This window comes from Artemia franciscana, chromosome 13, assembly GCF_032884065.1.
Source record: "Artemia franciscana chromosome 13, ASM3288406v1, whole genome shotgun sequence".
Taxonomy (NCBI): Eukaryota; Metazoa; Arthropoda; class Branchiopoda; order Anostraca; family Artemiidae; genus Artemia; species Artemia franciscana.
The window spans coordinates 38523998-38545388 of record NC_088875.1 but is presented as its reverse complement, the minus strand read 5'-3'; the positions used below and the strand labels follow the sequence as shown (position 1 = coordinate 38545388).

Here is a 21391-nt window from a genome sequence, read left to right as displayed (position 1 = left end):
TTTCGTTCAACGTAGTTGAAAGGTCTGGAAATTGTGTCCTTGAGGATGACAACCCCCCGCAGCCCTCAGGGCGAAGGTTGTAAGTTGTGCCCTGGGGGCATATAAGGTGTTTATTGAAAACGTTGTCGTAGAAACTTCAAAAAAGGCTCATTCGATTGGAAATTGAGAGGGCTATTGCCCCTTTTGATATTCGAAAGGAATCAGAGGGCAACTGTCCCTCCCGCCCTCATTTATCCAAACACATCGGATCAAAATTTTGATGTACCCATTTTGTTAAACGTAGTTGAAAAGTCTATAGAAATTACTTCTTTGAAGCTGACAACCCCCCGCCCCACTAACAGCCCTCCAGACAAGGGTTTTAAATTATTCCCTTGGGGTTACACAAGGCTTTTATAGAAAGCGTTGTAAAAACTTCAAAAAGAGCTCATTTGATTGAAAATTGAGAGGCCTAGTGCCTTTTTTTATTAGTCGGAGTGATCGGAGGGCAAATACCCCCCCCCCCCACACCGATCGTTTTCTAAAATACTTCATAATTTTGATGTAGCCATTTTGTTTAACGTTGTTGAAAAATCTGGAAATTATGTCTTTGAGGATGACAAATCCCTTCCAGCCCTCAAGGCAAGGGCAATAAGTTATGCCCTGGGGGTACATAAGGTTTTTATAGAAAGCGTGGTCATATAAACTTCGGACGGGGCTCATTGGATGGGTAACCAGAAGCTCTACTGCCTTTTTAAGAGCCAAAGTGATCCGAGGCCAGCTAAACACACACACACACACGCACGTCGTGTTATCCTAAAATGCATCTATTAGAGATTTTGAGATAACCCTTATAATCAAGATAATCTAAACATCATATAACAAGGTTTTTGGGGTTGAAACAAACCCCAGATCCTGAGGGCAAGGGTTTTAAGCTATGCCCATGGACATTTAAGGTTTTTATGGAGGGGATGGTTGTGTAAATTTCAGAGGAGGCTCAACTGGTTGAAAAACAGGCTCTATTTCTCCTGTAAGAGTCAAAAGCTATGGAGAGCAGCTAGCCCCCCCTCCGAGTAACCCTCTTCACCAAATGAATCTAATTAAAATTGTGAGAGAGCAATTTGCTTAATATCTTCCAAAGCACATATAACAATGCCCATAAGGTTGACACAACCTACTAGTGCCGTGGGGATAAGGCTGTAAGTCATGCCGTTGGGGCATGTATGGTTTTTAAGAAATGGGTCGTATAAACTGCAGATACGGTCATTTGGTTTGAAATTTGAACATATAGTGCACTTTTTAAGAGTCAAAAGTGATTTGAGAGCAACTAGACCCCCCCCACTAATCCTTGCACAGAAATCATTTCCCGCAAATTTGTCTTTAAGGAAGCTACTACCCCACAGCTCTCAGGGCAAGGGTTGTAAGTTATGCCCCGGGGGCATATAAGGTTCTTATAGAAATAGTGGTTGTATGTAGTGGTTGTATATACTTCGGAGGGGACTCATTGGAATGGTAATCAGAATTTCTAGTGCCCTTTTTAAGAGTCAATTGATTAGTGAGAAACCAACACCCCATCCCAACCAACGCCCGTCATTTTACATAACAAATAACCCAACAAAGTTTTGAGAAATCAATTTTTTTTTCAGCATTGTTGAAAAACTCAATAGTAATGTATCTGGGAATATCCCCCCCCCGAGACCTCAGGCATGGGCTGCAAGTTATGCAATTTGTTTATTGTTTATATAGGGTATATATTATTGAGAATAGGTATGCATGTTTGACTTCTACTTTCGTGAAATACGAAGGGCATTAAGATGAGTCTTTCAGGGAATGATGAGGGAAGTGTTCAACTAACTCGTAACATGCTATGTGTATCTGAGTTCGCAAAAGGGTGTAACTCAGGAATGACTGAGTATATTAATTTGGAATTTTCAAGAAATGGTAAGGGAGATGATCAATTTTATTATGATTTGAGAATTTAAATATCATCAAGTTTATAATCAAACAGTTCGTGGTAACGAACTGTAGTAAGGAGCGACCCGGCTCAATAGTAAACGAAACTCTAAAAAACGGAATTTTGATGCTAAAAGATATATCAAAAGAATCGGATTTTTATGCTGATTTTAAATATATAAGTTTCATCGAATTTAGTCTTTGTCATCAAAAGTTACGAGCTCACCATCTACCATCGCATTAAGCGTATCAGAGAACCCTATAGAAAAAATTTCAAGGTCCAATCTACAAAAATGTGGAATTTCGTATTTTTTGCCATAAGACAAATCACGGGTGCTTGTTTTTTTGTTTGATTGTTTTGTTTTTGTTTTTCCAGGGGTCATCGTATCGACCAAGTGGTCCTAGAGTGTTGCAAGAGGGCTCATTCTAACGGAAATGAAAAGTTCTAGTGCCCTTTTTAAGTGACCAAAGAAATTGGAGGGCACCTAGGCCCCCTCCCACGCTCATTTTTTCCCCAAAGTCAATGGATCAAAATTTTGAGATAGCCATTTTGTACCGCATAGTCGAAAACCATAATAACTATGTCTTTGGGGATAACTTACCCCCCACAGTCCCTGGGGGAGGGGCTGCAAGTTACAAACTTTGACCAATGTTTACATACAGTAATGGTTACTGGGAAGTGTACCGATGTTATCAGGGGGATTTTTTTGGTTTGGGTGTGGGGTTAGGGGGAGGGGGCTATATGGGAGGATCTTTCCTTGGAGGAATACTTCATGGGGGAAGAGAAATTCAATGAAAAGGGCACAGGATTGTCTAGCATCACTATGAAAAAAAAAACAATGAAAATATAAACATGAAAAAGTTTTTGCAATTGAAAGTAAGGAGAAGCATTAAAACGAACAGAGATTACTACGCATATGAGGGGTCCTAAAAATACTTTAGCATAAAGAGCGACGTATTTAGGAGGAGATAAATACTTCGCTCTTTATGCTAAAAAATTTTTAAGTAATTTCAACTATTTATTCTACGGCCTTTCTGATTCAGGGGTCATTCTTAAAGAATTGGGACAAAACAAGATTTAGTGTGAAGAGCGAGGTATTAACGAGGGGACCAACCCCCTCATATATATATAATCAAAAATATAATAATATAAAATTTTGTTACGTAAGTTAATTCTTAAGTTACGTATATTTTTTACTAATAAAAACGTTCGTTAAAAATTAAAAGATCTAGATGCCTTTTTAAGTAACCGAAAAATTGGAGGGCAGCTAGGCCTCCTTCCCCACCCCTTATTTCACAAAATCGTCTGATCAAAACTAAGAGAAAGCCATTTAGCCAAAAAAAGAATTAATATGCAAATTTCATTTTAATAATTTATGTACGGAGAGCCAAAATAAGACATGCATTAATTCAAAAACTGTCAGAAATTAAATAAAAAAACAAGTTTTTTGAAATGAAAGTAAGGAGCGACATTAAAACTTAAAACGAAAAGAAATTACTTCGTATATGAAAGGGGCTTTTCCTCCTCGACACCCCGCTCCTTGCGCTAAGGTCTGATTCTTTCTCGCAACTCTACTTTTTAAAACAATAAAAAACTTTAGCGTAAAGAGCGGGGTGTCCTTTGGCAGAGTTTTCAAGCGCCTATCCATAAAATGCTAACCGCGTATTAGAAAAGGACCTACCTTAATCCCCAAATGTTTATGCTAAAGTTGGATTATTTTTTTCCAATGCTTCAAGAACGACTGCTCAAACACAAGGACCGTTTAATTGGAAAAATACTATCTTGAAATCAGCATAGAATTTTAGCGCAAAGGGGGGAATTTATTAACTGGTAGTCCCATTATAAAGGAAATAATTTCTGTTCATTTCGATTTTTAAATTCTGAAAAATCTTAGTTTAATTAACCGCTCACAAATTTTAGCTTTATGTTTTTGCTTAGTGACTTGGGAAATCCTGTTTCATATTTATTGGATATTAAATACTATTCGTGGAATAGGTTCTTACTGTGTTTTGCTTTTCGATTTCCTTTTTGCAGTGTTAGCGCTGTAATCAACAATCTCAGAAATCCTTGGATTTAAATTACGGCGGAAATAGCAATCGATGAATGTAGGTTACGCTCTATGTTTCTAGGAGGAAAATTTTGAACCTTCAAACTCGTATTTGCAACTAGTAGTTCCAAAAACTCGTAAAAAGAAACAAAAACTCGTAAAAAGAAAATTAATTGAAATAAATATAACTAATAAATATAAATAAAGCTAAATAAATAAAATAAAATAAAATGAAAGGTGATTTGTGATGGTCTTAGTTTTGATTATTATTTTTTTATTTTCAATTTTGTAATCAATAAGCCGTGAAATCATTTGACAAAAGCTGCCGTGAGAAATTTGATGCCATTTTTGAAACAGACATGCTATATATTAATTTTTGTGGTGGAAGGCTCATACTTGACTTTTAAACTGATGCTATTCGACGCTCCAGTGACACAAAAATTTGTTAAAAAGAGGCTTGGGTCCCCTCCATTGGATTTGTTTCTGATAAATTGCCTTCGATTCCAGATTATGCAGTCAAGTTAGCCCTTTCCCAGCTTTCTATTACCCTCTTCTCTACATGAAGAGGCTGGGAAAAAGAAAATTATGGGGGGCTTCCAAAAGAATATCCTCTCGTGAACTTTTTCTAACGGTCCTAAATGAGTTTAAGCTGGAACTCCTGGCTGAATACCCCCTTAGTCTGTCCCTTAGGACGCATATATTAGGCACACTACTCTTTTTTTTGTGTCACACAAACAAGCCAAGTATTGATATGCATTACAGACTCATTAAGTGGACCAATAGGTCTAGCCAAGTTGAGTAAAATAAATATTTACGAGATAAAATCTACACGATGACCATTCATCCCTACAAAAATGTTCATTACCTTTTCAGGGGAGATATCAATGTTTCCATGGACGGCGAGGAGGGCTAAACCACCAATTGTTTCTTGTCCTATTCAATTTTGTAGCCATATTTTTAGGCTTCTGAGTGTGGAGAAGCGTCTTTCTGGAGTAGTAGTGGTCACAGGCGACGTCACAAGAACATCGCAAAGAAGGAAAATATTTGGGAAAAAGGAAGAGTTGCATTCCTGAAGAGAAGACAGGGCACAAGACCTTTATGCTATCGGATATTTTTTCCGGTTTGCTGCGCCAAAGCTCAACCTATCGGATCAACCAGTCCATGTCGGGCAGCATATCGCTCTACAATCAAGCAAGACTCGAATTTCATGGTTTTGGAATCAATAGAAACAATCATAGAAGGGGTAAGGACCCTGAGATGTGATAAAATATTATGGTGAAGTTAAAATGTTATTGCAGCTGTTATATGAAGTGGCCTAGAACAGGAATAAATAGATAGGGTCTATAGTGAGTAAGCATATCAGGATCGTTCGAACGCACAATCCTTCCACCTGTCGTCCTTGGACGAGCACTCTAAGGTCATAAGGTGTTTATAAACCGATGAGTTTCATAAAAAATAGAAGGAAAGTAGTAGCCGCATTTTCTTGCGTTTCTGTTGTTCTGGAAAGAGCAGTCTTGACATGTTTGCAAGGGGCATCAAATCGCAGACGATCGACTAAAGAGTTTCACTAAGGGTAGCGTTATTCAGAAAAGTTCTTTTAGCAAATGCAGACTCGTCACAAACTGTGATTGGTTCATGGTACCCAGCAACTTCGACACTTGCGGACGTTTCTGCTTGCTATTGTCCTCAAGATCTTTGAAGGAACGCCAAATAGCTCAAGAAAACGCATAACAGCATCGTGGCACTCGACCATTTTCTTTCACAGAGTCCTATTGGATTCTGTTTTACCAAATCCGGTGGGGATTCGGTAATTTTATCTCTGAGATCCTTTTGTTCTGAATAATGAAGCACCATATAAGCTGCAGGCTTGCGGTAAGCCTCTGAAGAATTACTTAAAAGCTGGAATTGAACACGTGGAAGCAATGAAAAGGTTGAAACTGTGTGCACTTTAGTGCACGTAAAGTACCATCGGGTACTGTTCACGTATTGATCACGTAGCTGCTCAGTATTGGAAACATCCGTTGTTATGTCAGCAAGCACCGAAAAGTAATGACTTGCGATTTTTTTGATTTTTTAAATAATAGATTGCTGTTGAAGTTTTTCACATGCGGCAATCAGATCATTCTGAATCACTGCTGAAATATGTGTGGTATTGATAGCAACTGAAAGAAGATGTTCTTTAGACTTTTTTCACCATTTCTTGCCCTCAGTCGCAGAAGAACTCAGAAGTTGCCATCATAATGAAATGGCTCTGATTCCAGGATCGAAATAGAGCTAGAACCCTTTGCACCCTAAAGGGCAAGCTATTGCCTTTCGCAAAATTTTACAGTGTGGGCAAATTGCCTCAATTTTTGATGATTTTCCTCAACTTGTGCTTTCCTTCCTGGTCTAACTGATTGAAGATACTATTATGTGTTTTCTCTGAAATAAAAATGAATTTATATGCGGGTTTTGTGAAACTGTGTTTTGTTTGCGACTTGTGTAAAATTCGATTCCATCCTTACAGTTTCTGAAGGGTTTGCTGTCATGGTTGCCTAAGCGCTAGTGGTTGCCTTTTCCAACTGATTCGGATGGAAAAAAGAACATGAAATTCACAAAAAGCAGCGATTTGGATGAAAAAAGAACACAAAATCTACGAAACCAGCGTCCTCAGTAGGATAATAGAACGGCCCTCTGGAGAAAGTCAGCCAATTCAACTGACAAAATGTATTCTCCGATGTCAACGGGTGTGGGGGGATTGTCGTTTTTCTACATTTTTCAATGAAAATGTCAAAGAAAAAAGTAATTTTGAATGAAAATACTCTAAAAGAAGGTGTATTACAAAATCTAAAATCTAGGGGAAGGGGTACAGGACCCTCTGCCCGTCCCCTGTCAATTGTCGGTACTGTCATTAGTTGTAGAGGTGTAATAATAGTAATAGCAGTCCAGCCGGGAACACTCTTAGTATCATAGGTGTTGACATCGTAGAAGTAGTAGCAGCAACAGTAGTAGTCATGGTAGGAGTGGTAGTAATCCGTTGATTCAAACCATAATTGAAATAAAGGTTACGTTACATGTTCTGTTTTCCTATTATTACTAACAGCTTCTTGCAACACCAAGCCATCTCAGGGTATCATAGTTGTGCACCCTCTTCCTCCATCCACCTGTTCGGTGCTTTACTCTTTACTCAGCTATCCCATGAAGTTTTAATTTCCTTTAAATCGTTTTTTGTGACCCCTTCTCACCCATCTAAAGGACTTCGTGCTTTTCATTTGAACCCAGCTCAGCTAATAAAAAGAACAATTTTTGGTACCATATCATCATCCATGTGGAAAATTTGATTTAACCATCTTAACCATTCAGCCCAACTCAGCACTAGGAAGCTGCTTGACTGGGTTCTGTCAAAGTGATTTGTCCTCTATCTGTGGCTGGATGAGTTGAAGCCACGACTTTTCCTCGACATCATTCTTCACGACGTTCCGCCATAACTTTCTGTCGGACTTGCGTGTTACCCCTGGTTCCCACTGCTGCGTCAATCCCGACACGATTTTTTTCTGGCGGAACACACGTACGATTGAATCGAAAGGAGGTTCACAAAGAACCGCAGACTTTTGCGTCGCTGCGACAAACAGCCAAAATTAATTAACAACCAAAATTAGCTTTTCAATCAGCTCCATGACTTTGGTTATGATTTGTTGTTTTGTTTTTTAAATCAGAACAACGCATGCGATTTTTCGTATGAGTTGAAATTATTCAACGCATCCGACATTGCAGCAAAATGGATGGTTTTGCGTCGTTTGTCGCACGACTTGTGTCATTAGTCGCATGTCGCAGGATTTCGCGAAATCGCAGCAGTGGGAACCAGGGGTTGGGGTTTCCTCTGGGCGTCTCATTACATGGTCAAGCCGCTTGAGGTGTCTTTTTTTAGTATGCTTGATATTTTATTCTTTCATTATGGTCCAAGAAAGCGGAATCGGGTCACATTTCATAGTTTTTTTTGTTTGTTTTTTTTTTATATAGCGATTTACATTCATTCAGACGGTTACGAACAACTATCCTTAGATAATTCCTCTAGACAGGACAGTTCCTTTTGTCGTTAAACAGAGTATCTTGCGTATCTTCAACCTTTAGAAGTGCTTGTGGTACCTTGGCTTCAGTGTCAGTACTTTTGGTTGTGAAATCCCTATCTAAAACTTATCTTCCTATGCTTCCAATTTTATTTTGAACCGTCCAAAACACCTTAAGCGTTAGCTGTTATGCTTTTGACTTCTTTACTGTATTTACAGTCCTTACCAATGATGTAGATAACTTCGAAGACCACACTGCCTTTCCATGACGAAAGTAAAACAGTTCAAAATGGGGATGATACCTTTTTATTGACAGTGAAATATAAAATTATTTGACTGGATATTTCGAACACATATACAGTGTTCATCATCAGCAGTAAAACTCAGTAAAACCAGTTTTACTGCTGATGATGAACACTGTATATGTGTTCGAAATATCCAGTTAAATAATTTTATATTTCACTGTCAATAAAAAGGTATCATCCCTATTTTGAACCGTTTTACTTACCAATGATTAGATAAAAGTATTGTTAAATAAAAATTTTTCAATCCAAGTTTTATTTTTTGTTTTACAGTAGTATTTATTTAATTAAACAAAAAAAAATTCATTCGAATGAGCCTTTTTTTTCTTGGATCATTGGTTCGATACCATCGCCCCTGAGGGCTAAAACAAGGAAATAAATAAAGCCGCATCATAGATTTCCATTCTTCATGAAAGAAAATTATTTCTCATTTTTATTGAAAGGGGCTTTAAGTTTCTGCAAGAGGGCTGATCGTAGTTTTTATTAACATAACTCATCCTTTTGGGGATGTTTTGCCCCTGTTTTGAGGATTACCACAAAATCCAATTCCAAATCTGTTTCGAATCACTTATTTTACAGTTTTGGTGACTATACGAACAGTTTGCTCCTTATTTACATTTTTTACCCCAAGCTGTTTGATACTGCTTAGGTTATTGGTTACTTTCTCTTTAAGACTTCTTCTTCTTCTTCCTAAATTTATCTCTAATTTGCAATTATAAAAAGTAATTTTTGAGAATTTGAAAATAGCCTGAAACCCTTCAAACATTGAAATAAAAAGCTCGGCATTGAATTCGGCGTAATTGAAAGCCGTATATTGCCATATGTTGTCAAGAGCCCCCCCATCTTTAATAACGAGGAAAATTTTGCTTGGGTAATTATGACGTGTCGCCCAAAGAAAATAGTAAACTTGTAATTACGTTTCCAGTGCTCATTGGTGTCTTCCTCTCTTTTATCTTTATGTTATTTTTACTCTCTTTGATTTTTATCATTCTTTATCTTCTATTTTTTCTCTTTTATTTTTCTTTTATCTTTCTTTTTCACCAATGCTAGTGGTTTACTGGAAGATCATGGAGAGATAGTTCATGACTCGTACCAAAGCTAGTGCTCGTATATACGTGAATTTTATAAATTTGTCGTGATAGCACTGGAGTAAAGTTTCCATGTGACACTAATAATGGCCCTTTAGGTTGAAATTTTTTTTACTGGAGGCCTACAGTCTCCCATCTTGGTTACAACAGCAGCAGCAACCTAGTGAAGAGTTAACCGGCGCCCATACTAATGGAAATTTCTAAAATGCATTAAAAAAAACTTTCTAGTGAACAAAAAAAAGATTGTCAATTGACGCCAATTCGGAAAATAGAAGCTATTATAGAATGGTAATTTTCTATTATGGGAACAAAATCTTGAGAATTTTAAAGAGAGCTGGGAACCCCTGGAACATGATGTGACCGGAAATCAAAATAAAAAGTGTACCGTGAAAATTGCCATTGTCGTAAATTAATTTACTAGAGTGTTAGGCCCAGCGCCTACGGGGCAACTGTTTTAAGACAACGGTTGGAAACTAGCCTTACCTGCAACTGGTTTACGACCAGTTTATAACCAAAATCGGACGTGTCTCTACCCACGGATGCGAGTGGTTGTGGATCAGTTGTGTTTATCTAATTGACCAGTGCAGTGGGGTTGACTATTTTGAGTTCTGACGAGGAAGACTTAATTGATTACTATGAGTACCGTAAGTTTTGTAGGGTTCAGAGGGAGTATTGGGTCCATTCCTACTTGGAAAAGAGTGCAGAGACTCGTCTGTTCTTAGCAGAAAAAGAACTGTCTCAAGCAGATAGAAAGTTTATCGCATTTTACAGAATGTCGAAGGAATTTGCCAAGCTTTCTCTATCACGTCTTTCCTTGAGTACGCTGGAAGTTTATAGTTTCACAGCCCATCATGCTTCTCCAGTTCTACGACTTTCACGTTTATCTCCTGGTCCGAAATATTAGGAGCCAAAATAATTGGACAATATCAAAGCTGTAACTCCCGAAAATGTGTAAGACAGCATTCTGCAACGCAACTGTGACGACGGCTGAAGGCTCATACGGAACTGGTTTACACTGATAGGAAACCGGTATCATCTGGATTGCCTCGTGGGCGGGCCTCCACTCTACCTCAAGCCATGGTCACAAAACAGTTACGTGCGCAATCGCTTAGCAATTCTAGCCTCAAAACAGTTTCCCCGTGGGCGCTGGGCCTTAGTGTCCTCCACCTTGAGAAACGAAGACAATCACATTTATGCTTGGATGGGATTGATACGTCCCCTTTTTTACTCAGCGTTAGCAGACTAGTCGGAAATCGTAAGGAGATGGCTAATGGATCAATTCTTTTTTGGCTTTGTACAAATATATCCAAGAGTAGGATAGACAAGTAGACTGTACCAAACTTTTCCCAATTTTATATCCCCCGTCCCTGAATAATGCTTTTTTGAGAATTGCTTGCTAACAATTTCTTTCGATAACTCATTTTGCATCCCTGGGATAAACGAAAAATTTTGAAATTAATTAACAGCGTGGTCATTTTTGCACACTCTGAAAAATTAAGATAATACGAATTTATTTCTACAATTTTCCTATTACTTTTGGTAATCTTGATGCAAGATTCCTTTTCTAACTTAAAACTATAATAGCAAAGCTAATACTTCAGCAGAATCTAAAAATATTGGATTTTATAATTATTTTCCAGCATTACTTATAACCAACCTTTGCCTCTTCTAATTCTCGAATATAGCCTGCTCTAGCAAATGTGGTTGCAGAAACTTTTGTGGAGATTTTGAAGGGCAAAATCTCCACAAACTTTTGAAGACTGATGATGGAGCAGGATGCTCCATCCATGTTTCCATATCATAGGATATCCTGTTAACCAGGAAGTCCAGATTCTATGCCATAAACATTGACAGAGAATCAATGATAGCTAACATTTCTTAGTTATCAAATTATTTTACTTGTTTCTTACAAATGTCTTTAGGGACAGGTTAGCCTGGTTGTCTATGCTGAGTTTTTTTTTCTCAAGCATACATTATTTTGCATTCCCCGTTTGATTAATGCTTTTATGAGAATCGGGTTAAAAGAAAGGTAGCTTGTGCTAACTTGCGAATGGACAATGGTCTGCGGCAAAAAGCCTAAAACATCTAAAAGTTTCAAAATTCGCTCTTAACTTCCTTCATTAAAATCTTTTTTTTTAATTTTATCTCGGATCTAATCTAAGCCTAGGAGAGTTTTATTGCTAAAAGTTAAAAACAGAAAGTATAAAAACATAAATGAGATATAGAAAAATGGGATATTAAAAAAGGTTATTTATTAACTTGTGACAGCGTAGTGGATAAAACAAGACCCTGGAATTCTGGAGGTTGAAGATCAAGCCTATCTACCTGAGAGTTCTTTTTGCCGTATATTGATTTGCAATATTCATTTGAAGATTAGACACCAGATTTTTAAAGAATCCCTGGACAATTACGAGTTGAAAAATGTACATGGCCTCCTTATATATTACATCATGGTTCAGGCCCCCCCAGTTTCCTTACCTACAATCTAGGGAGTTGCCGTCCGCAAAATTCTATGGGCTGGTGTGACCAAAGGATTGGCGGGGTCAAATTATAGGGTATAATTAAGGAGAGAGTGACAAGGAGAAAGATTAAGACTATGAAACCTATTGTATCCTTAATTGAACCTACCTGAGAGCTCCCTCAGGGAGCTATCTGAGAGCCGTAAATATAAAATATTTTTGATTGCGACATTCATTTGAAGATTAAAGACCAGCTTTTTAAAGGATCCCTGGACAATCAGGAGTCGAAAGATGTACTCGTCCTCCTTATTTTTTGCATCATGGTCCAGGGGCTACCCAGTTTCGTTACCTACAACCTTGGGAATTGCCGTCCGAAAAAATTCTATGGGCTGGAGTGACCAAAGGATTGGTGGGGTCAGATTATAGGGTATAATCAAGGAAAGAGTGACAAGGAGGAAGATTAAGACTAAAAACCCTACGGTATCTTTAATTGAACCTAACTGAGAGCTCCCTCAAGGAGCTACCTGAGAGCCGTAAATATAAAACATTTTTGATATGTGGCATTCATTTGAAGATTAAAGACCAATTTTTAAAGGATCCCTGGACAATCACGAGTCGAAAGATGTACATGGCCCCCTTATTTATTGCATCATGGTCCAGGAGCTCCCCAGTTTCCTTACCTACAATCTCGGGAATTGCCGTCCAAAAAAATTCTATGAGCTGGAGGGACTAAAGGATTGTCGGGGATAAAATTGTTTGGATCTCCAAGAAAATAGGGTCTAATTAACGAGAGAGTGACAAGGAGGAAGATTAAGACCATGGAACTTTTGGCATCCTTAATATTGAAGTAGGGGTGGAAGGGAAGATTATCAAGGTTAGCATCAAACAGTTCGTGGTAACGAACTGTAGTAAGGAGCGATCCGGCTCAATAGTAACCAAAACTCTAAAAAATTGAATTTTATATCAATAGCTACATCAAAAGAATCGCATTTTGATGCTGATTTTAAATATATAAGTTTCATCAAGTTTAGTCTCAGCCATCAAAAGTTACGAGCCTGAGAAAATTTGCCTTATTTAGGAAAATAGGGGGAAACACCCCCTAAAAGTCGTAGGATCTTAACGAAAATGACACCATCAGATTCAGCGTATCAGAGAACCCTATTGTAGAAGTTTCAAGCTCCTATCTACAAAAATGTGGAATTTTGCATTTTTTGCCAGAAGACAAATCACGGGTGCGTGTTTATTTGTTTTTTTTTTTTGTTGTTTTTTTTTTCCAGGGGTAATCGTATCGACCAAGTGGTCCTAGAATGTCGCAAGAGGGCTCATTCTAACGGAAATGAAAAGTTCTAGTGCCCTTTTTAAGTGACCAAAAAAATTGGAGGGCATCTAGGCCCCTTCCCACGCTCATTTTCTTCCCAAAGTCAACGGACAAAATTTTGAGATAGCCATTTTGTTTGGCATAGTCGAAAATCATAATAACTATGTATTTGGGGATGACTTACTCCCCCACAGTCCCTGGGGGAGGGGCTGCAAGTTACAAACTTCAACCAGTGTTTACATATAATAATGGTTATTGGGAAGTGTACAGACGTTTTCAGGGGGATTTTTTTGGTTTTGGGGGTAGGGTTGAGGGAGGAGGCTATGTGGGAGGATCTTTCCTTGGAGAAATATGCCATGGGGAAAAAAAATTCAATGAAAAGGGCGCAGGACGAATCTGGTCACGTTAGAAAAAAACGTCAAATTAAGAGCTTAATATACAATGCTGGGTGTTCGGAGCCTCTCTATTATGGAGTATAATTTGAAAATAACACAAATATACGAGCGATAAAACATATATACCACAATCATAACTCAACTAACGAAAGTACTGCTAAGAGATAACACAACTATAAAGCGAAAACAGGTGAAAACTAACGGGAAAATAAACGAACTAAGAGGTGGAAGGGGCCCAGAGAAAAAATATAATCCTTTTTCAATTTTGAGCCTAACTTCCGCAAAGGAGTAATAATGTCAGAAGCCCCGAAATACCGAATTATTTTCTTTTCAAACAGTTCGTGGTAAGGAACTGTAGTAAGGGGCGACCCAGCTCAATAGTAAACGGAACTCTAAAAAACGGAATTTTGATGCTAAAAGATACATCAAAAGAATCGAATTTTTACGCTGATTCTAAATATATAAGTTTCAGTTAATTTAGTCATTTTCATCAAAAGTTACGAGCCTGAGAAAATTTGCCCTATTTTGGAAAAAAGGGGGAAACATCCCCTAAAAGTCATAGAATCTTAACGAAAATCACACTATCGCATTCGGTATATCAGAGAACTCTGTAGCAAATATTTCAAGCTCCTATCTAAAAAATGTGGAATTTTGTATTTTTGCCAGAAGACAAATCACGGGTGCGTGTTTATTTGCTTGTTTGTTTTTTTTTTGTTTTTTTTCCCAGGGGTCATCTTATCGACCAAGTGGTCCTAGAATGTCGCGAGAGGGCTCATTCTAACGGAAATGAAAGTTCTAGTGCCCTTTTAAGTGACCAAAAAAATTGGAGGGCAAATAGGCCCCCTCCCACGCTCATTTTTTCCAAAAGTCAACAGATTAAAATTTTAAGATAGCCATTTTGTTCAGCATAGTCGAAAACCATAATAACTATGTCTTTGGGAATGACTTACTCCCCCACAATCCCTGAGGGAGGGGCTGCAAGTTACAAACTTTGACCAGTGTTTACATATAGTAACGGTTATTGGGAAGTGTACAGACGTTTTCATGGGGATTTTTTGGTTTGGGGGTTGGGGTTGATGGGAGACGGCTTTGTGGGAGGATCTTTCCTTTGAGGAATATGTCATGGGGGAAGAAAAATTCAATGAAAAGGGCGCAGGATTTTCTAGCATTACTATAAAAAAAAAACAATGAAAAAATAAACATGAAAACGTTTTTTCAAATGAAAGTAAGGAATAGCATTGAAATTTAAAACGAACAGAGATTATTACGCATATGAGGGGTTCTAAAAATACTTTAGCATAAAGAGCGAGGTATTTAGGAGGAGATAAATACCTCGCTCTTTATGCTAAAATATTTTTAGTGATTTCAACTATTTATTCTACGGCCTTTTTGATTCAGGGATCATTCTTAAAGAATTGGGACAAAACTTACGATTTAGTGTAAAGAGCGTGGTATTAACGAGGGTACAAACCCCCTCGTACACATAATAAAAATATAAAAATATAAAAGTTTGTTACGTAAGTTAATTCTTAAGTTACGTATATTTTTTACTAATAAAAACGTTCGTTGAAAATTAAAAGTTCTAGTAGCCTTTTTAAGTAACCGAAAAATTGGAGGGCAGCTAGGCCTCCTTCCCCACCCCTTATTTCTCAAAATCGTCTGATCAAAACTAAGAGAAATCCATTTAGCCTAAAAAAAATTAATATACTAATTTCATTTCAATAATTTGTGTGCGGAGAGCCAAAATCAAACATGCATTAATTCAAAAACGTTCAGAAATTAAATAAAAAAAACTAGTTTTTTTTAACTGAAAGTAAGGAGCGACATTAAAACTTAAAACGAACAGAAATTACTCCGTATATGAAATGGGTTGTCCCCTCCGCAGTCCCTCGCTCTTTACGCTAAAGTTTGACTCTTTGCCACAATTCTACTTTTTAAAACAATTAAAAACTTTAGCCTAAAGAGCGAGGGACTGCGGAGGGGACAACCCATTTCATATACGGAGTAATTTCTGTTCGTTTTAAGTTTTAATGTCGCTCCTTACTTTCAGTTAAAAAAACTAGTTTTTTTTATTTAATTAATATCAAGAGGGCTACTTGAACTTCTTTAGTTGATGAATAAAAGATGGCTTATCGTCATACCGGCAACTAAGAAAGGGATCGAGAAATGACTGTATTTCTTGCCACCCATAAGTATTCTATTTTTTAGGATTAAAATTGAAAGCACGGTGCAATCAAGAAATATGATGACATATGACATATGATGGCAAATATTCTGATCGCTAATTGCTTCCATTTTTAGTAATTGAAAAAAATCAACTTATACTGGTAACAGGCAAACAAAAATTATTGTCTTATGCATTTGGGTGAAAAGGAGTTTATATTTTAATTTTAATCTTCATAGTCTGTGATAAATGTTGTTAAGCATTTTTGCCTCGTATTTTAGATTAATCAAGCGTTTGATAGTGCACAAATGCGCTGGTCTAGAATTGCGATGCTAGGGGGTTACGTTTTTAAGATGATTGTGATACATGGTTGCCACCCCTGGTGGTATATTACTATTTTTAGTGATTTTCTATATTGTTCATACAAAGAATTACTAAATCAGCACATAAATCACTAAATTATTGAAAAAAATCACTGAAAATCACTAAAATCTAGTGATTTTCTCACCGGGTGGTAACCCTTCCGTGATATTCATAGACCACGATCACAACCCTGTATACATAAGTTTCGTGCAGAAGCTTTGCACAGGATAGGTTCTGAGATAGACTTTCAATTATGTTATTTACCATGATTTGTCGCATTTACTCATTATAATATTTATATTGCCTTTTAGTCGTTTATTCTGGACAAATTGGAACTTTGAGAGTCCAAGCATTGAGAGCGCATTTACCAATGGATCTGGTCGAATTGACGTAGTAAGAGACGCCCTCTACCAGCCACATGGTTTGACGATATTCGGCAACCGACTGTATTTCACAAATGCTAAACCAGGTTATACGTATGATATAGAGTCTGTCACGACAGATGGTAGTAACCGGTGAGACTTTTGACACTCTAAATCGTCCATAGTCCGTATTAATTTTTGCCTTTCAAGAAAATTCAGCGATGAAAGTTGTTTTTTTTACTACTGTAAAAATTTTGAATATTTATGGAAAAAAGTTCAAAATAAATTTTTGAAGGAAAAGCAAAGAAAGATATTTAAACATTAGTGACAAGAAATGTAGTCATCTACTAAATCAGACTAATAATGGACAGATACTACTACTAGCAAATAACCTAAAATTAAAAAAAATGAAATATAAAATTAACATAACTTTCCAGTGAATAATTAGTTCAAGCGTACAACCAACGTTAAATGTCGCAAATAAGGGTTGGGCTGCCCCCTTCTAGACTCAAACGGAAACTTCTCCTTTTCGCATGGATTAAATTACTCCTTCTTTCTACTTTTTTATTTAATTTTCCTACTTTCTAATTTAAAGGAATGGGAAGCTCTGATGTCCCTTTCCAGGGATCAAAACTAGCTAGAGGAGAACCAACCAGTTTTCGCGTCTTATTTGACCCCGGGCATCCCAGTATCACTGTTTCCCCGTAGTACTGGATCAAACGTTTAAGACAGTCATTTCACTCAGAATGATCCAAATGTTATTACAATGTGCCTTCTCTGTAAGTTTGATTCATACGGCCCCAGGTGCTAGGGCTCCAAATCATGCAAATAATCTTTCTTCACACATGCATTGTAGTTGAAAAGTTGGCATGTATCAGCTTGTTAAACCGAACTAATGCCCATTATATAAATCTAGATTTGGAGGAGTGCAGTAAGCCTTAACCCCCTGGAAAACCCTCCCTCCTCCGTCGCCAATGTTTGAAATGAATATATACATACTGTACAGTGTTTTAACTAGAGCCACTCAAGGATTTTTAGTCTACATTATTGGAAGGCAAAAGGGTGACCCGTGGAAACTAATTGGAATAAACAGAATAAGTACTATGCAGGTGCAAAACAGGGTCAAATCCAAGCTGTGCTTAATTCTCCCCCATTGCCAGTCGTTTAGCAGAAATATTGACAGGTAGTGATTTTTTTAATCTTAGACATGCAATGATTTTCAGTCTGTATGGTCAGAGGCACAAGCCCCCTCCGAACCCCTCTCACTGCCAACTTTTTAGAAGAAAGATGGTTGTGTTAGAAGCACAAAGGCAAAAAATAATTCCGTTTCCCCCTCCAAACCCCTCTTACTGCCGACTTTTTAGAATTGATTTTGTATCCCCTTGTTAGAAGTGAAGTCAAGTAAAGACTTCCAATCTTTATTATTGGAGTGACTTCTTAGGAAACCGACCTTTCATGTAACCCAAGGCACCAGTGTTCTCTATATGGGTCTTATTTAATTTTTTTATATGGGTCTAGCTTGAATCCCTTCCCCTCCTCCTCGGAGGAGGAATCCCTGCCTAAGCCTTGGCAAGTACTTAAATACCAGCCTCGTGGGTGGGTATTCTATAAAACAGATTATGATTTTCAAGAGACCACATTGCTATATAGGTTGGTGAGCTTTCATGAACTCTTAGTGGGTTCTTGATAACCCTAAATAATGGTCTGGAGCCCTCTTTGTGAATCTATATCAGTCTTCTATACGGTCTAGCTTCAATCTCTTCCCTATCCTCTTCCTAAGTGCCTGTGGGTGAGATTGTTTTAACAACAGTTTTTTTTATGTGCCCTCAGTTGCTGCACGGCGTGCCTAAGTCATGCCAAATACTTAAATACCTGCCATGTGGAGGGATATCCTATAAAATAGATAATAATTTTCAAGAGACCACATTTGTTCTTAGGTTAACGACCTCTAATGTGTTCTTAGTGTGTTTTGGCAACCCTGAGTATTGGTTGAAGCCCTCTATACGGATCTACTTTGCTCTTCTACGTGGGTCTAGGTTGAATTCTTTAGCCTTCTCCTCTTGAGTAAGGGCTGATAAGATTCTGTCTTTCTTGGAGATTGTTTGAACAAAAAGTTTCTGTGTGCCATTGATTTGTTTGATGATCCTAAGCCTTGCCAAGTACCTAAATACCAGCCGTAAAGGTGATGGTGGTGATGGATATCCGATAAAACAGATAATAATCAACATGAATAGTTCAGTATTTTTACTGTTGATTTGCTCTCTGCAAGGATTGTGTCTTTGACTTCAAACGACCTAGTTCCTTATATTGGGAAAAATTAGCGAGTGTTCAACCGCGGTAAGATATTGATCCAGATGATGTACATTATTGAAACGTAATCAAGACTTCTCTCCGGATAGTGGCTTTTAACTATCTCATCTTTTCACTTTGCTCGCCACTCTCCTCGAATTTTGTCTTTCGTATTTTAGGCCACTGGGGGTTGAGAACTTTGTATAAATTTCAAGCATTAAGATTTATGCTCCCTGGTAGACATGTAATTTTGGGACAAGTCTTCAGATGTGACTTGTATCGAAAGGACAAAACACTTATATCATTGGAATCATCAGTATGAGATCCATCTAGGATTCTGACTGCTTGGACTTTTTTTTAAAAGAATTCTCGAAACTTGCTTAGAAAATAGAAAAATTTTCGTTTATTTCAATCATTCTCCCGCCAATTTTTGACCTATTTTAAAGATAAAAAAATGTTTCTAAAATAATTATAATATAATTAGAGTTTACACTATAATAGAAAATATAATGTAATAAACATTTGCTTAAAATAGCTTGCTATCAGATACTATTGAATACTGTAAATACTTTTTAATCAATGATACCTTGTCCGTTGACCTCGAATATTTTAGAACTTTCCTTATAAACATATGTTGTTACAGATGTTTTCTATCAGGAAGTCAAAAATAGTAAATTTGATTTTGAAAACTCTTAAAATTCTTTTTAACAAAGTAGTGTCTTTAGTAAGCTATAACAATAATTTTATTTTCATATTACGAAATAAAAAATAGTAAATAGCAAGCTGTTAAAAAACATCATGCCAAAACAACATGCTTTATGCAATGGTTGTTATGTCAGTATAATGGTATGGTAGCACTTTTAAAAAAAGTCTTTAATTATACGAAATAATATTGGAAAAGTTTAAGGTGAAAGATTCACTCAGGGAGAGGACGGGAATATGGGTTTCCCTTTTTTTTTAACCAAAAATTTCAAATTTATGCTTTTTCCTATGATTTCGTTTATTTTTGATTTAATTCACCTATTTTTAGATCTTTAAAGTTTTCTTGTATGTCCCAGCCTTCCTTGAAAGTTAAAATTTCCCTGAAAAGAAAAATGAGTGCAACCCTAAAGCTTTATGCTGATAATTAAGTCAAATTAATCACAGCCAGTTGATTCTCTGAGATGGAACAACACATCTAACAAGTGGCTATATATGTCACTGATTGTTGTGGTCTGACACCTGATTCGAATAATTCATTTTTTTTTAATTTGACAGAAATGATTAGTATGTTTACACAAACAGAGAAAATGTTAATAGCCTTGAATCGGGCATTTACGTAGGAGGTATTGAATCCCTGCCCCCTCCAATTTTACAACTAGAATTTTTACGCATTTCTACTATTTCACGCATTTCCCATTTAATTCGCAAAATTCCAAATTTTTTTTTGTATACCTCGGGTCATCGCCCCCTTTCTTGAAGCTCAAAAGTTTTCCTGAGAAGAAAAATAGGTGAGCCACTGAAGCTTAGTTAATTGAAAAATAATTAATTAATGAATTAATTAAAAACTGATTAATGGAACTAATTAATTAAGAGTCATTTACTCAATGTTTTTGTTTTTGTTTCCATCTCTTTCTTGAAATTCTACGTGATAAACTGGGTGTTTTGTCCTGAAGAGCTAAATCAAATTATCACAAATACATCTTACTCTTGCATAAGGTAACATTTGACTATAATAGTTGGTAATCGGCCTAAACACCAGATGTTGTTCTTAGAAGTGATGCCAGCACGTGACACGAATGTTGGAAAAATGTGCAAGTAGAAAATTTCAGGCGCACTTCTTTTATCAAAAAGAAATAATTTATGTAATCTTTTTTTAATGGTTGTTCTTTTGCTGACAAAATTTTTGCAGGAAATAGCGATTAGTGATGATTCTTGAATCGTAAAAGAATCGTAAGAAAAAGAAAAGAGGTTATTAGAAGAAACTTATTGACTTTTGAAAATAAAGTAAGAAGAAAACTGTATAATTACTATTATTTTCGTTGAAATACTGAGTGTTTTGTTTTTCTTTATTATGTTTAAATGATACTTTCTTTTCTATATCATTCACTCTTCTAAGACCTGTTTTCTTTGTATTGGAAAAAGAGATCGCTATCATTGTCAGATTTGCACTACGATTTCAAATATCCGCATTTTCAACTTTTTAATTAAACATAAAATATTTGGCTTAGTTCTCTTCCACTGAATCTTCTGCCGGGTGTTGCTTAGAGTACAGAGTGGAGTATACCTCCTCTGTGATTTCCGTCGATGGACATTACTGGTATCCTGCTCAACCAGATCTTTCTCGTGGCTTTATTCATGGCATAATTCCAGTTTTACGGCACAAAATGGCTGAAGTTGGTGCTCTTCTTCGGCAAGATCTGAAGTTATTATTGTATGTATATAGCTTTAAATTAAAATCGATTATATCAGAATTTTCACTTGATAGCATTTTGTCCCTGTTCTGGCCAGGAATTTGGATTCGCGGCAAAAAAAAGGCCAGAAATCATTATTTTGCTGCATCACAATCCCTCTTTTTTACTTAAAATGGGCAGCAGGAATTTAGATTTCTATTTGAATGAACCCTCTCCCGATATTGTATAGCCACGA

The 21391-nt window shown here is 36.9% G+C and overlaps 1 protein-coding gene across 2 annotated transcripts in view; it reads left to right on the top strand.

Moving 5' to 3' along the window:
- Window positions 1–21391, top strand: part of LOC136034905 (protein cueball-like) — a 79643-nt gene that overhangs the window by 36698 nt on the left and 21554 nt on the right. For both annotated transcript variants that reach the window (XM_065716401.1, XM_065716402.1), the window contains exon 4: window positions 16424–16627. In XM_065716401.1, the coding sequence (XP_065572473.1) occupies window positions 16424–16627 (204 nt within the window). The remainder of the gene's footprint in view (window positions 1–16423; window positions 16628–21391) is intronic.